Source organism: Chrysochloris asiatica, unplaced genomic scaffold (genome assembly GCF_000296735.1).
Source record: "Chrysochloris asiatica unplaced genomic scaffold, ChrAsi1.0 scaffold00241, whole genome shotgun sequence".
NCBI lineage: Eukaryota > Metazoa > Chordata > Mammalia > Afrosoricida > Chrysochloridae > Chrysochloris > Chrysochloris asiatica.
In genome coordinates this window covers 2,363,057-2,377,998 of record NW_006408759.1, presented here as the reverse complement: position 1 = coordinate 2,377,998, position 14,942 = coordinate 2,363,057, and the positions used below count along the sequence as shown (strand labels likewise).

General features: G+C 39.5%; 1 protein-coding gene across 1 annotated transcript in view; it reads left to right on the top strand.

Annotated features, from left to right (window-relative positions):
• Window positions 1-14,942, top strand: part of RGS5 (regulator of G-protein signaling 5) — a 70,470-nt gene that overhangs the window by 39,142 nt on the left and 16,386 nt on the right. Inside the window, exons 2-3 of the mRNA XM_006873430.1 lie at window positions 3,145-3,255; window positions 12,278-12,339. Coding sequence (XP_006873492.1) covers window positions 3,145-3,255; window positions 12,278-12,339 — 173 coding nt within the window. The remainder of the gene's footprint in view (window positions 1-3,144; window positions 3,256-12,277; window positions 12,340-14,942) is intronic.

Here is a 14,942-nt window from a genome sequence, read left to right as displayed (position 1 = left end):
TTGTACTAAGTGACTCACCAGCATATTTAAGCATCACAAAAATTCCGTGAGGATATACTATTTTATCAGTCCCCATTTTTATGTTTAAAAAAAGAAACAACAACTCTAAACTTTAGGTAATTTAAGTAACTTGTAGAGTTTATAATCAAACCATGTTATATAAGCTCCCTCACAGAACAGTCTCAGACTTCAACTGCCACGATTGTGTGTAGTTTGAACCACAATGCTGTGGCTGGTTGATCTCAATTTGTTGTATTCTGGGGCCCAACTTGGCTTCAGGCAAAGGGGCTTTGGGGAAAGAATTAAGTGGAAAGAGACAAAAAGGGAAGGACATTCAAGAAGTTATTATTTTGAAATCATAGCTTTACAACTATATTTACAACATGAAAGGAAAGTATGATATAATTAGATCCTTAGGGGTGTTTTTTAAGTGTGTATGCTAGATTTCATTGACTTTTCCTCCCTAAAATATGATTTGCCATCATTGTTTGTGTTGTCTGCTGTATTTATTAAACTTTCCTCAACATGGCCTCCATTGTAATATATGAGGAAAGTGTGTTTATAGTAATATAATCCTATTTAGCCACAACTGAGCTCCCTCACAGCTCTCTAAGACTGGTTATGATCGGCATCAACTGAAAGATAAATATTAGGAGATGAATGAGGAACAAAATCAAGATATTTTTAGTTCACTTCAATAAATATTTGTGAATGTTGACTATGTTGCCAAGCATTGTGCTAAGCACAGAAGTTAAATGTCATTTAAGACTCAATCCCTAACCTCCAAGAGTTCTCCTACCTAGCTTGGAGAAACAGACACATAAATCAATGACCACAGGGCAGTATGATAAACCCTATCATAAAAATCTATATAAAGTGCCAAGGTGACAGAGAAAAGGACAGCTTTCTGGGTCTCCCACTAGACAGTGGATTATGATTTAAAGTTTACTTTGTGTTTTCAGAGTTTAGATTTATGATGAGGTGATGGATAGCTCAGGTTAGTTTGGAATCTTGCATGAAACCCTGGCATCATATAATGGAAGAGGACACAGAATTCTGACTTCGACTACTTAATTCTAGTACAATGCTGCTGTAGTCAGTATGTCAACAATGAACACACATCTTGTTGTTGTTGTTAACTACTGTCAAGTGAGCCCTGACTCATGGCAACCCCATGCACGACAGAACAAAATGCTACGCAGTCCTGTACCACCTCCATGATGGTTGAAGAATGGATCATTGTGATGAATAAGATTTTCATCGGCTGATTTTCAGAAGTACATCATCAGATCTTTCCTCCTAATCTGTATTAATGTGGAAGCTCCCTTGAAACTTGTTCAGCATCATAGCAACATACGAACCTCCACTGACACATGGGTGCATTGGCCATGATCAAATAGGTCTCTAGCATGCTGTTGTTAGGTGTAATTGAGTCAGTTCTAACTCACAGTGATCCAATGTACAAGCAAATCAAATACTTCCTGGTCTAGCACCATGTTCCCAATCATTGTTATGTTTAAGCCCACTGTTGCTGTCACTGTGTTGGATCCCTCTCTTTGGGGGTCTTCCTCTTTTTCTATGGCCCTCCACTTTACCAAGGATGAAGTCCTTTTCCATGGACTGTCCTCTCTTGATAATATATCCAAAGTACCTGTAATGAAGTCATTCTATGCTCAGTTCTAAGGAACATTCTGATTATATATTTCTTCCAAGACATTTGTTTGCTTGTCTGGCAGTGCATGGTATTCTTTGCCAACACCATAACTCAAATGTGTCTGTTTGTCTATGGTCTTCCTTATCTATTGTCCAGCTTTAACATATATATGACACAATTGGCAATGCCATGGTTTAGGTCAGACACACCTTAGTCCTCAAAGTGACATCTTCGCTATTGAACACTTTGAAGAGGTCTTGTGCAACAGGTTTGCCTAATGCAATACTTCCTTTGATTTATTGACTACTGCTTCCACGACCATTGATTGTGGATCCAAGTAAAATGAAATCTTTGATAACTTTAATCTCTTCTCCATTTATCATGATGTTGTTTACTGGTCCAGTTTGAGGATTTCTATGTTCTTTACGTTGAGTTGTAATATTTACTGAATATTGTATTCTTTGATCGTCAACAGCAAATGCTCTAAATATTCTTTGCTTTTAGCACACAAGGTTGTGTCATTTGCATATTGCAGGTTGTTAATGAGTCTTCCTCCAATCCTGACACCATGTTTTTCATACAATCTAGATACCTGAATGGAAGACAAGAATCTTACCACTGAACTTCATCATCCCCAACGTGCATTTCACAACACGTAAAATACTCCAACAGCCAATTTGTAACAATAGGAAAGGGATTGGAATTGAAAGTCAAATACATCTATGAGATAAATGAAAAATACTTTATCAAGAAATAAATCATCAGAATAATTTCATTATCTAGCTAGAAATACCACTGAAGAAAGTAATTTCATTAACTGTCTCATTTTACAGCTGTAGAAACATCTGGCAGTGAACTATGATCTTTTTTTTTCTTCAAATGTTATACAGCTCATTAATGATAGAGCTGTGGTAAAAACCCTCAGAAAATCGGTAGGCAGTGTAGTGAGTAACTCTGCCTATAAACTCTGTAGTTGGCCACTTGGAGTCAAATTCTGTCTCTACTACATACTGTCTGAGTCATGTTAGGCAGGATATTTGGACTCTCTGTCTTTCATTTTCCTCAACTAAAATGGGTATTATTCTATAGTATCTACCACATATAAAATGAGAGTGTATAAAAGCACTAATTAAGACTAAAACAAGGTAATGCATATTAATCTGGGACTTACTAAGATTGATAAATGTTCTTTATTATGCTTCATGTGATTCCTGGCTGTAGGATCAGCAATAAACTGTAACCACAAGGTCAGCAGTTCAAATCCACCATCTGCTCCTCAGAAACTCTGTACAGGGTCACTAAGAGCCAGAACCAACTCGACAGCACTTAACAGCAACAACATGTACCTTAGTTTCTACAGTATATTCTCTCTATCACAGCACAGCTAGTGAAATGAGGTTTTGTTCATTTTTGGATCCCTGACGCAGAAAGAAGTCTCTCTTTTTAGATCTGTACACTCATATTGCGTTCTCTTTGATCTTTTCTTTCAGGGCCAAGGAGATTAAGATCAAGTTGGGAATTCTCCTCCAGAAGCCAGACTCTGCTGTTGACCTTGTCATTCCATATAATGAGAAGTCGGAGAAACCAGCCAAGACCCATAAGTGAGTCACAAGTATGGATTCCAGTCATTTCTTCAAGAGGAAGGCCATCATTCAAGTGTAGGGCACCAGCTTCCTATAGCCATTCACTGAGGATCATAGGGACCCTCAGCAAGTGGGTTGGGAAATAGCATTTCTTGGGTAGGCGTGTCTGGAGTGTAATACTGACTAGCAGACTATGTAAAAGAGAGCGTCCTGCCTTGGCACATAGTGAAACAATGACTTATAAATGGCATCGGCACTTCAGCTGCAATGAACTCACCTGTTCATTTGCTGCCCTTGAGTTACCATTTCTGAATCACTTAACTGTGATCATTGAATGCTCATCTGCTAAGAACCCATCTATTTGGGCAAGGTGCAAAACTATGATGCTAAAGAATCAAGAGGTCAGCATGGTTAGTTAAACTCTCACAATGTGCATTGGCTGGATAGTGGTTTCTGTTATTAAGTGCCATCCAGTCAATTCTGATTCAAAGCATTCGTGTATGGGGTTTCTGAGGAATGGCTGGTAGGAATGGCCAGAGTTTAAGTTATTATTACTTCTGACAGCATTCCCATGTTTTCTGTTGTTTCACTAGCTCCAAGCCTATCTGCTTATAAACAGACATCCCATCTTTCCCTTAAAATGGGTACTCTTGAAAACCAAGAAAAGGGCATGGGAAGAAGAAAAACCAAATATATTCAAACTCTTTTACTGCCAGAAAGCTTTGAGGAGATGACAGATGTATGATGAAAGGACAAAAGTTGCTTTTAGCCTCCATTTTTCCTTTTACCTATTTAACGTTTGTCTTCAGTGACCAACCCTTTGTTCCAAGTGACCTTCAACTTAATATTGACTGGATTGGATGGGAGATAGAGAGATGCAGTATTATTTTTTAATCTTCTTCCACCAGCCTAAGTGGATATTTCCATTCTCCTCTTTTTAGTACTTCAATGTGATCCCAAATGGAAGAGATGCATAATTATGTTTTCTGCACTTAAAAAGGGATTCCATGTGGATTGACAGGCATCCGGCCATAGTGAAGAATGAAAGCCACATTTTATAGCAGTTATAGATCAAAAGTCTACTTCAGAGTAAACAATGTGATAGTTATTGATCTGTTGGAATTCACATTTTAAAAAATGAGCATAGTACTACATTTCCTGCTTTGATTCTCTGCTTCTAACATCTTACAGACTCTTCAACTATTTGACTTAACAGGGATTTAGAGAGAAGCTGTTTTGGAAGAAAAACTGAGCTAACCTTTATTGAATTATCTGCTTTAAAAAAAAAAAAAAATCCCATCCACTTTCTCCTTCCAGAAGTTTGAATTGATTTGGAAAATCCTTCATCTCCCTCAAGAATCTTTGCATGTCTCTACAGCATTTTTAGCAGTAATCACTACAAACTTTTCCCACCATCTTCTGAACACTCAAACCCCATCCCACCTCCTTATGCTGGGCATATTTCTGTCTCTTCCTGACTGAGGAGGATTATCTTTCCAAATATTTCTCTGTATATTTTATTCATGGTTTTCCTCTCATAGAAGAAAATAAACCTTAGAAGAGAAAATAAGTGTTCTCCTGACTGAAGATATTTTAGCCCCTCTCATCTTCTCTGATGGAGCCTGGTAGCTTAGTGGGTTATGGGTTGGACTGTTAACAACAGTAGTTCGAATCTCCTAGCAATACCTTGGTATAATGATGAGGCTTTCAGATCCCATAAAGATTTATAGCCTCAGAAACCTTATACTAGATGGTTATGAGCCAGAACTGACTCCATGGCCTGCAACTCCCATCACCACTGTCTTCTCTGGGTCATCGGCATCACTAGAAACCCCTTTTAAAAATGCATTTTTCATTTTTAATACGTTTTAGTCTTCTCATTAGAGAAATAAGAGGCAACTGAGAAAAATAGGAAACAAAGTAAACAACAATAGGAAAACCCTCCTATATCCTATCCCTCCCAATGCCCTTGTTGTTGTTTGTTGTTGTTGTTAAGTGCCATCGAGTCGGGTCCGACCCATAGCGACCCTGTACAGGGTTTCCGAGGGTGTAAATCCTTACGGGAGTAGAAAGCCTCTTCTTTCTCCCGCGGAGCGGCTGGTAGTTTCGAACCGCAGACCAATTCGTAACCACTACGCTACCAGAGCTCCCAAGGCCCTGGGGGACACAAATGGTTAAACAATGTACTATTAACAAACCCACATAGGGCCCCTAGGAAGTAAGGCCTGGCAGCCTGTTTCTAATAGGTCACAGCTTTGAAAACTCTGTTATGGAGTACAGTTCTACTCTGCACACATGAGCTTGCTGTGAGCAGCAACACTAAATATCCATACTACCCCAAGACGGAGTCCTGGTGTGGCATTGTGGGTTAATGCACCAGAATGCAAAGCCATTTGAACTGCAAGGTCAGTGGTTAAAGTTCACCAGCTGTCCTCAGAAACCCTATACTGGGTTGCTATGGGTTGTAATCAACTCGACAGCACTTGACAACAACAACAACAACCCCAAGTCAGCTTCTGCTATCATTTTAGTATTCCTTACTGTTTTTTGTCCTTCTGCATTTTCTCTGGACCCTCTTCTACTAGGAACAAACAAATACCCATATTGCACTCTGAAAAGTCATTCCTTTGCTCTCCTAGTCCTTCATCCCTCCTGCTCCTATCCTTTTTCCTTGCTTTCGATGGCAACTCTAGAAATAGAAGTCAGTATACCTTTTTTTCTAGCACCTTCTTTACCTCCTTCCTATCAGGTTTAGGAGTCACTTGGTGTTGATTGAACAAGTTAAATCAATCAGCTGCCAACTGAAACGCTTGAGATTTTACCCCACCAAGAAGAGCTTCGGAAGTAAGGTTTGGTGATCTGAAGCTGACAAAAAGTCTGTCACCGAAAACTCTGTGGAGCCCAGTTGTACTCTGACACACATGAGGTTATCATGAGTCAGAATCTACTCAATGGTACACCCCCCTCACCCCCCAGCAACCGCCCTACTGAGCTGCTGCTGTCTGTAAGTTTTCAAACATCTGTCTGCAGTGTTTGACTTTGCACAGCACTCTGGCTTAAACGTCTCTTCTCTGACTTCCAACACTGTCTCTCCCTTATCTTTTCTCTAAACCATCCATAAGGGTATGCCATAGGTCCTTAAAGAAAGAATAAGGAAAGAAATTGATAAGCCACCTAATCTTATTTTGTAAAAACTGCTATCATGGATCAAATTCAAAAGGCTCAGGAGCTGATATGGATATTTTTATAGTTTGATTTATTACCCAGATAGTCCCTTTTACCTGCCTGAATAACCGATTTTTACTTCTATTTTATTTTGCCTTTTTACCTCTTTCTACCTCTAACCCCTCCCTCTAAGAGTTCATAGCCTGTGCACAGTGGAGAACAATTACTAAGTATCTTCACAAGCATACTCCTGCTTCATTATCTGCAAACAGAATGTTGTTGAAAAGATTAAACATGAACGTATGCAGACCCCAGCACTCACTGGCCAATCTTAGTTGTGTTGAACATTCCTAAACCAGCTATTACTGACTTCCCACACATACTAAGGGCAGCTACAAATTATATTGGTGCTTTGTATCCCTACAAGATATTTGTGAGTCATTTTCAAAATCAGAGCGTCTGTGTGTGAAAGTCATGCATGTGTCAAAGTGAGAAAATTTTTAGATGGTGGTTGCCAGGGGCAGGAGGAAAAGGAATAGGGAGGCATTGTTTAGGAAGCATTACATTTCTATACATGCTTATGGCAAATGTGGCAAGGGACATTGGTGATGGTTGTGAATATGATTAATGTAATGTTATTGTTAAGTGCCCTCAACATGATTCCAACTTATAGCGACCCTGTATAGGGTTTCTGAGGAGCAGCTGATGGGTTTGGACCATTGACCTTTGTGGTCCACAGTCCAGTGTTTTTCCTGTAGCACTGCACCAGAAGTCCAATTAATGTAATTGTTGTTGATAAACACCATTGGGTCAGTTTCAACTCAGAGCGACCCTGTATAGGGTTTCTGAGGAGTAGCTGGTGAGTTTGAACTGCCAACCTTGTGATTTAAACAACCTTGTAGTCCAGTTCTTTATCCCACAGTGCCACATTAGTACTCCAATTAATGTAATGGATGTCATTAAATTGTATACATGAGAAATATTAAATTGGCAATGTTGTGTTATATATAGTTTTACAACAACACAATATTTCAGAAAAAATAAAAATGTATATACAAGTTTTTGCCTACAATGTCTGGGTACCATCTAGTTCTTCTGGTCTCAAGGTCATGGAAATGGATGTTCATGTGGTCCACTAGTCCACTGGATTGTTTCCATGTGCCTTTAGATTTTCTTCACTCTTCTTTCCTCCAAATAGGGAGACAATGATACTTGCACCTTGGATGACTTAACAAGTTTTTAAGACAGAGCTCCATTATAAATGCCAATCACTAACTTGAATAGGAGCTCTGGTAGCATAGTGGTTACAAATCAGGCTGCTAACCTTGGGGTCAGCAGTTCAAAACTACCAGCTGTTCTTAGGGAGAAAGATGAGGCTTTCTGCTCCCGTAAAGATTTACACCCTCAGAAACCCTGTACAGGGTCGCTATGAGTCAGAACTGACTCCACGGCACATAACAACAACAAAAACAACTTGAATAAGTTCTCTTTTGTGGAAAGAGGGAGAGCATGTGAGGACATTATCAAGAGTGTTTAAATATGCGCCAGGCACTGTGCTAACTTACATATCAACTCATATAAATTCATTTATGTGAATTTGCTGTCATGCTGTTAAGTGTCACTGAGTTGGTTCCAACTTACAGAGACAGTATAGGGTTTCCAAGGAGTGGCTGGTAGATTTAAACTGTCAACCTTATGGTTCACAGTCCAATGCTGATCTTACAGCACCACACTAGGAGTCCTTATATACATTACTACATACAAGTCTCACAATACATGTATCAGCACTATAGAAGAAGCTCTGGACTGGAGATTAAAGTCTACCCGCTTCTCCTTAGAAACTCCTACACAAGATTGCTCTGAGTTGGAACTGATTCAATAGCACTTAACAACAACAACAACAAATATTTCTTTGTAGATTAAGGTAAAGCAAAACTACAACAAAAACACCCGGTGCTTAGAGAGGTTAAAACACTACCATGGTTACAGCTAGTGAGTGTCAGAATTGCCAATAACTGTAGTTCATGTAGCTCGTGAGACTGACCACTGAAATCTAGGTGTTGTGGCATTCATCAACAAGGCAAATTCTAGATGATAGGAGCCATCATTCATTTGCTCTTTCCTTTGGCATGTCTTTATTGCAGTGTGGACCAGTGCTATGGAGGATTCCCCATAGGATAGAATAGATTGGGAAAAACTCTCCAGGACAGATAAGCTATAGCCTTCAGAAGTGTGTGCATCATTGCCATGTGAGAGATTCAGGGAATAAATATGTGATGACAGTATAGCAAAGGGAGGGCATTCTTCCAGCTAAGAAGATCACTTCCTGGACCACTGGCGTTTACATGGAAGCTGTCAAACTTATAGTTAATTTTCTCTGTAAGTGTTCATTTTGCCTTTTATTTGTACTGGGTTTTCCCTCTCCCCAACAGACCTACCCATACAGACTCCATGTCCACTTTGAAAACCAGGATACTGATTGGTCATTTAATTTGCATCCATCCTGTTTGCAAAGAAGTCAGGTTTAATGAGAGCTGGCAAATTCTGAGAATCAGGGTAGCATGAACCTGCGTTACCTCCTCAGCTGGTAATCAGAACTCTGGGCTTCATGCTGAGGAGAATGTATCCTGCTTGGTTGTGTCCTTTAATCAATTTGGGCTAATTTAACCCCCAAGCGGGTTCTGCACATGTCCTTTACAGGAATTTAATCGTGGCTGTGATGTGCTGTTGAGATTGACCATTAGTCTGCTTCTAACAAGGCCATTTGGGACAAATTAAATCTGGTAACAAACTTAAGCAGGGTGCACCTGCTCATGTCATTTCCTCTTCCTGTGTTCCTTTATGCTAAGCAGGAGGAAAAAGGTGATGGAGAAGAAAGGCATCTTCATTTCATGAGATTATTTATAAAATCAGAAAGAGACAGTGAGGAAACCGGAATCTTCCCTTGCTCTGAGCTAATGTTTTGTTGTTGTTTAAGAATTTAATGTCCTGCCACTTCTGGCAACAATTACTAGGGACTACTAGAGTCCTGGTGTGGCGCTGTGGGCTAATGTGTCATAATTCAAAGTTATTTGAACTGCAAGGTTGGTGGTTCCAGCTCACTAGCTGCTCCTTGGAAACCCTATACAGATTTGACTCAACGACACTTAACAACAGCAGCAACAACTGGAGTCCAGGTGTGGCACTGTGGGATAAAGCACTGGACTACAAGGTCAGTTTGAACCTCAGGTTGGCAGTTCAAATTCACCATCCACTCCTCAGAAATCCCATACAGGGTCACTATGGGTCAGAACCGACTAGACAGCACTTAACCACAAACAACACTGTGTGCTAAATATTTAACCCAGTGTTGTAAAGAATTTAAGATGTGTAAAGCCAAGAAGCTCTGGTAGCATAGTGGTTATGAGTTGGGCTGCCAACTCAAGGTCAGCTGTTCTGCAGGAGAAAGATGGGGTTTCTGCTCCCGTAAAGATTTATAGCCTCGGAAACCCTGTACAAGGTCGCTATGAGTCGGAACCAACTCCATAGCACATAACAACAACAACAAAGCCAAATGCTGGAGGCCTCGTGTGGCTCTGTGGGTTAATGCGTTAGACTGCAAAGCTGGTTTGAATCACAAGGTTAGAGGTTCAATTTCACCAGCTGCTCCTTGGAAACCCCATACAGAGTCGCTATGGGTCGGAACCAACTGAACAGAATTTAACAATAAAAAAGCCAAGTGTTACAAATATTGTTGTTGTTGTTAAGTGCTGTCAAGTTGATTCTGACCCATAGCGACCCTATATAGCATTTCCAAGGAGAAGCTGGTGAGCTTGAACCACTGAACTTGCAGTTCAAAGGACTTTGCATTCTGACACATTAGCCCACAGCGCCACACCAGGACTCAGTTACAAATAGTAGGTATAAAGTAATATGTACATAAGAAAACATGTCATTGTAAGATCACATGTTAGTTGTTGTTAAGTGTGCTTGAGTCAGTTCTGACTCACAGCTACCCTGTGTAGGGTTTCCAAAGAGCAACTGGTAGATTTGAACTGCCGACCTTGTGGGTTAGCTGATCCTATAGCGCCACACCAGAAGTCTATGAGATTATATAGAAGAGCCCAAAAGAGTTTTCGACCTCTAGAAAACAGGTCGTTTTCTAGATTTTAGGAACAAAACTACTCAGAAGAGCATTAAGGACATATTTGACATCCCCTATTCTTGTTATTTCTCCTTTCTGTGCTCTTTTATATAAACCTGAAGGAAATGGAAGACCAAAGATATTCACTCATTAAAAATAAGAGTTCCTGGGTGGTACAAATTGTTAATTTTGTAAGAGTTTTCAGACCACCCACAGGTACCTTGGATGAAAGCCCTAGTGATCTGCTTCTGAAAGATCAGCCCTTGAAAACTCTATGGAGCATAATTCTACTCTTGACACTCATGGCTTCATCACTAGTCAAATTTGACTTGAAGGCAATCGTTCGCTTGTTTTTAATTAGCAACACATTTTCAAAGAATTAATCTGTTGAGTTTCCAATCTTTGATGCCTCTATTTCTAATCAGGAAAACAAAACAAAACAAAAAACACCAAAATTTATTTCACCAAGTTTATTGTTTGCATTTTTGCTACATTTAATCTTCAACTAGGGAAAGCATAAAACTATGAAAAATCACACAAGCTCTGTACATGCTCTAGAGAAACTTATTCATAATATGCTAACCTAAACGCCCACTGCCGTCTTAAACTCCTTACATAAGGAGGCTGAATCCAAGCATCAGACAGCAAAATGAAAAGTAGAATTAGCAATTGTCTTATCAACCTTAGTTGCTAATCTGAATAATTAAAGCCTCAAGATACTAATTTTTAGCAGCCAGAAGCAGCATCACCCCTCAGTTGTCTGAGCAGTTGTAAAAACAAGAGCTAAGGAAAATTCCAAGTAGGAAAAACACCTCCAGTGACCTTAATATTCTAATAAATGCCTTGTTAGTTTGTTTTGATTTGTCATTGAAAAATTCACATCCAAATGCAGGCGTTTGAGTAGGGTGAGCTCCATAGAGCACAGTCAGCCGTTTTTCCCAGACAAGACCAGCTCGATTTGACACAATCCTGCTGTGAGTGAAAAATTGATGCTTACTACGGAATAGCTGCAGGGTTTCTGCATATATAAATGTTCAAATAAAGACAGCCTAAGGGTTGAAATTATATGTTAACTATTTCCTTCTCCTTTTAAATCAGCATTTGTGTACAGCATTCCTGTTTGCAATATATTAGCCACTTTTCTTTTCAGAAAGAGGTTTGTTTTTTTTTAAACTTCTTTTTCTGTCCTTACTGGTAAGTACAAACTCCCCCAGATTTCTTTTTTAAAATGTAAGTTTTCCATGATCACATTCACAGTAAGAGACAGTAGCATTCCACGGACCATCTTCCACAGACCTTAAAGAGATGACCTTGAGATGTGGATGAAAAGTCAAATGAGCATCATTGATTAACTCAGGTGGTTAGAGTGTGGCATGGCTGAGGTAGAAAATGTAAGTTCATTCAGTGCCTTTAATGGGCTTACAGATCTCATTAACTTCCTTTTGGAAAAAGGCCACAATCAAAGCCAGTCTGAGGAGAAATGAGAGACTATCAAGACGCAGTTTCATGCCAGTACACTCTTATTCTCAAAAGGGACAGACTTAAGACAAATTGCTCAAAAAGAGATGAAAATGTGCAATAATATAGACATATGAGCTCATCAAACCCAATTGTTAGAAAGAGCATAACTTGAAGTCTAACAACTTAGAAGGATGTGCCATTAGTTGTATCATTTTCATCTAAGTAAACTAGAGCCAGTTCATTGTGGGTGACTGTTGACTTTCATCTTGTTCTTTCTAATTCCTGATTTAGACCTTCACCAGATGAGGCCCTGCAGTGGCGCGATTCTCTGGACAAGCTCCTTCAGAACAACTGTGAGTTCACACTGTCTTTTATAGGGAGGTAGGGGTTAGCCTACCTCACTCTACTCCATGAAGTTGGTGGTTTGAACCCATCCAGCCACTCCAGGTGACAAAGATTTGGCAATCTGGTTTTGTAAAGGTTATAAACCTAGAAAACCCTATGGGGTAGTTCTACTCTGTCACATGGGGTCTCTATGAATCGAAAATGGACTCAATGGCACCTAACAACAAAAGAGATGTTGTGAATCTGTATCCACTCAATGGCAATAGTATGGGAAGAATAGAGAAAACAATCTCCGTTGCCCAATTGTCCTCCTTCCTCAACTTTGACATTACTCCAAATTTTCAAAGTGTTCTAAATGAAGCCTGGTGAGTTCAGGATGTCAAGAGTGAATATTAGCTCTCAAAAAAAGGAAGGTGCACTGCACCGTGGGAGAATGCGAAATTAAGTGTCCTAAGGGATCACGATTGCAGAGTGTATTCCCAACTGTCCTGTGTAGTAGCGTGAGCCAGGGCAAGTAACTTGGTATTTTGTCATAGTTTCCTCAGTGGAGCAGGGATATTGCTTTTCTGGTTTAGCCTCATCAAGGATTGATAATGGCCAGATATAATAATATAAGGAGTCTTGGTGTGATGCTGGGGGCAAGTCCGGGGCACTTAACAACAACAACAACAACATGGTGATATAAAAAGCAGTGAAGTATGAGTCATAGTCCTCGTTCAGACTGCTATTACTGCTATTAATTACTCTTCTGATCAGACACGGGCTGCTATAGACTGACTCTGGTGGCCGCAAGCCTTTATCATCTTCATTCTAGATAGGATTTCTATAGGTTAATCCCTTTGCCTGAAATAGCTTTCACTCATATATCTATCGGTTGAAATTCTCTCTCTCCTATAAAAGCTAATCTAAACATTAAATGTCTAGTATTCCTTGACTACCCAGAATGATTTATTCTCCCTCTGAATTTCCAGAACCATTTACCTGCACATCTTTTATGCCACTTAATACTTCCCACATTGAGTTTGTCTCCGTCCTTTCTCTTCTACTGTAGATTTGAAACTCTTTAAGAGGAGATAGAGTCTTTTTCATCTGGATAATCCCACAACAGGATGTGCATAGTATAGCGAAAACAAGTATTCTTAAATAATTCTCTCTAAAAGGATCATTACATTTAAAATAGACAATCCATATTTATTCTCATGAAATATGATTTATTCTCATTAAATATGAAACTTCGTTAGAGGCTTTGCAAAAATGAGCATTTAAAAATATTTCTCACCAGACCATCATAATTAATGGACACAGAGTGGAAAACAAAGAGTGGATGCTAAATTGCATATAAACATATTTTTGTGTTTTGTTTTTGTGCAACATATTGAGAAGCATCTGTTTACATCTGATAGAATCAGTTTCATTTTGTATTTGTGACAGACACCAAAACCTCTAATTCAGAACTTTGTAATTTTTTTACTACCTTTTCACTTCTTATGCTTGTTTAATCTGTTTGGGTACCCTGCCCTTACATATACAAGGTGTTCAATAAAAGTTTACCAATAGAATAAATAAATGAATTAATTAATTTTGTTATTCGCACTCAGAAATTCCATGAGGTTACTTAAGGAAAAAAATCTTTTAAAATCATCTGACTTCTTTATTAAATATTACTCACTGGTTTGGGGACGATAGCAGCCTGAGTTGTTGTTATTAAGTGCCGTTGCGTCCGTTCAGACCCATAGCGACATTATGCACAGCAGAACGAAACACCGCTGGATCCTGGTAAGCTTGCAACCGCCGACCTTAAAGTTCAAACCGACATTGCGGTCCGGCGGTCTAACTCACAGCGCCACACCAGGACTCCAGCATTCTGAGAGAGGACACTAATAAATCATGAATGCTGAGGACCAAGGTGTAGGTGTTTATTGCTATTGTCAAGAACCCTGAGTATTACCAGAATTCCTTCCATATTTTCAAAACCATTAAGGAGGAGATGAATATTTATATGATTATATACAATCCTTTCCACTCATACCACTCATATCCATAGGGTTGTTGTTAAGTGCCATTGAGTTGGTACCGACCCATAGCGACATTATGCACAACAGAACGAAACACTGCCCGATCCTGGGCCAGTCTCACTACTGTTGCCACACTTGATTCCATCGATGCTGTCGCTTGGCCAATCCATCTCATGGGGGTCTTCGTCTTTTTCTCTGACTCTCCACCTACATGTTCATAATTTCAGGCTCGGAGGGTTAATGAGCTGGATTACAAAGTCAGTTTGAACTGCAAGGTCGGAGGTTCAATCTCACCATCCACTCCTCAGAAACCCTATACAGCGTCGCTAAGGGTCGGAAATTACTCTATGGCACTTAACAACAACAACAACAACACAATGAGATACAGAGTTGTTGGGATAAGAAATGTATGAACCAAAGGGAACTAGTGTTAAAATGTAAGCCTCTGTTTAGAGACTGAAATCTTTCAGTTTGAAAAGATAGGATTACTTTAGTATAAAATTGAGGCCTGAGATTCTTATAGTATGTTTTCTACTTCTTGGAGAAGAGAACTACATTATGTATGAGTGTGTGTATGTATGAATGTTGTTGTTGTT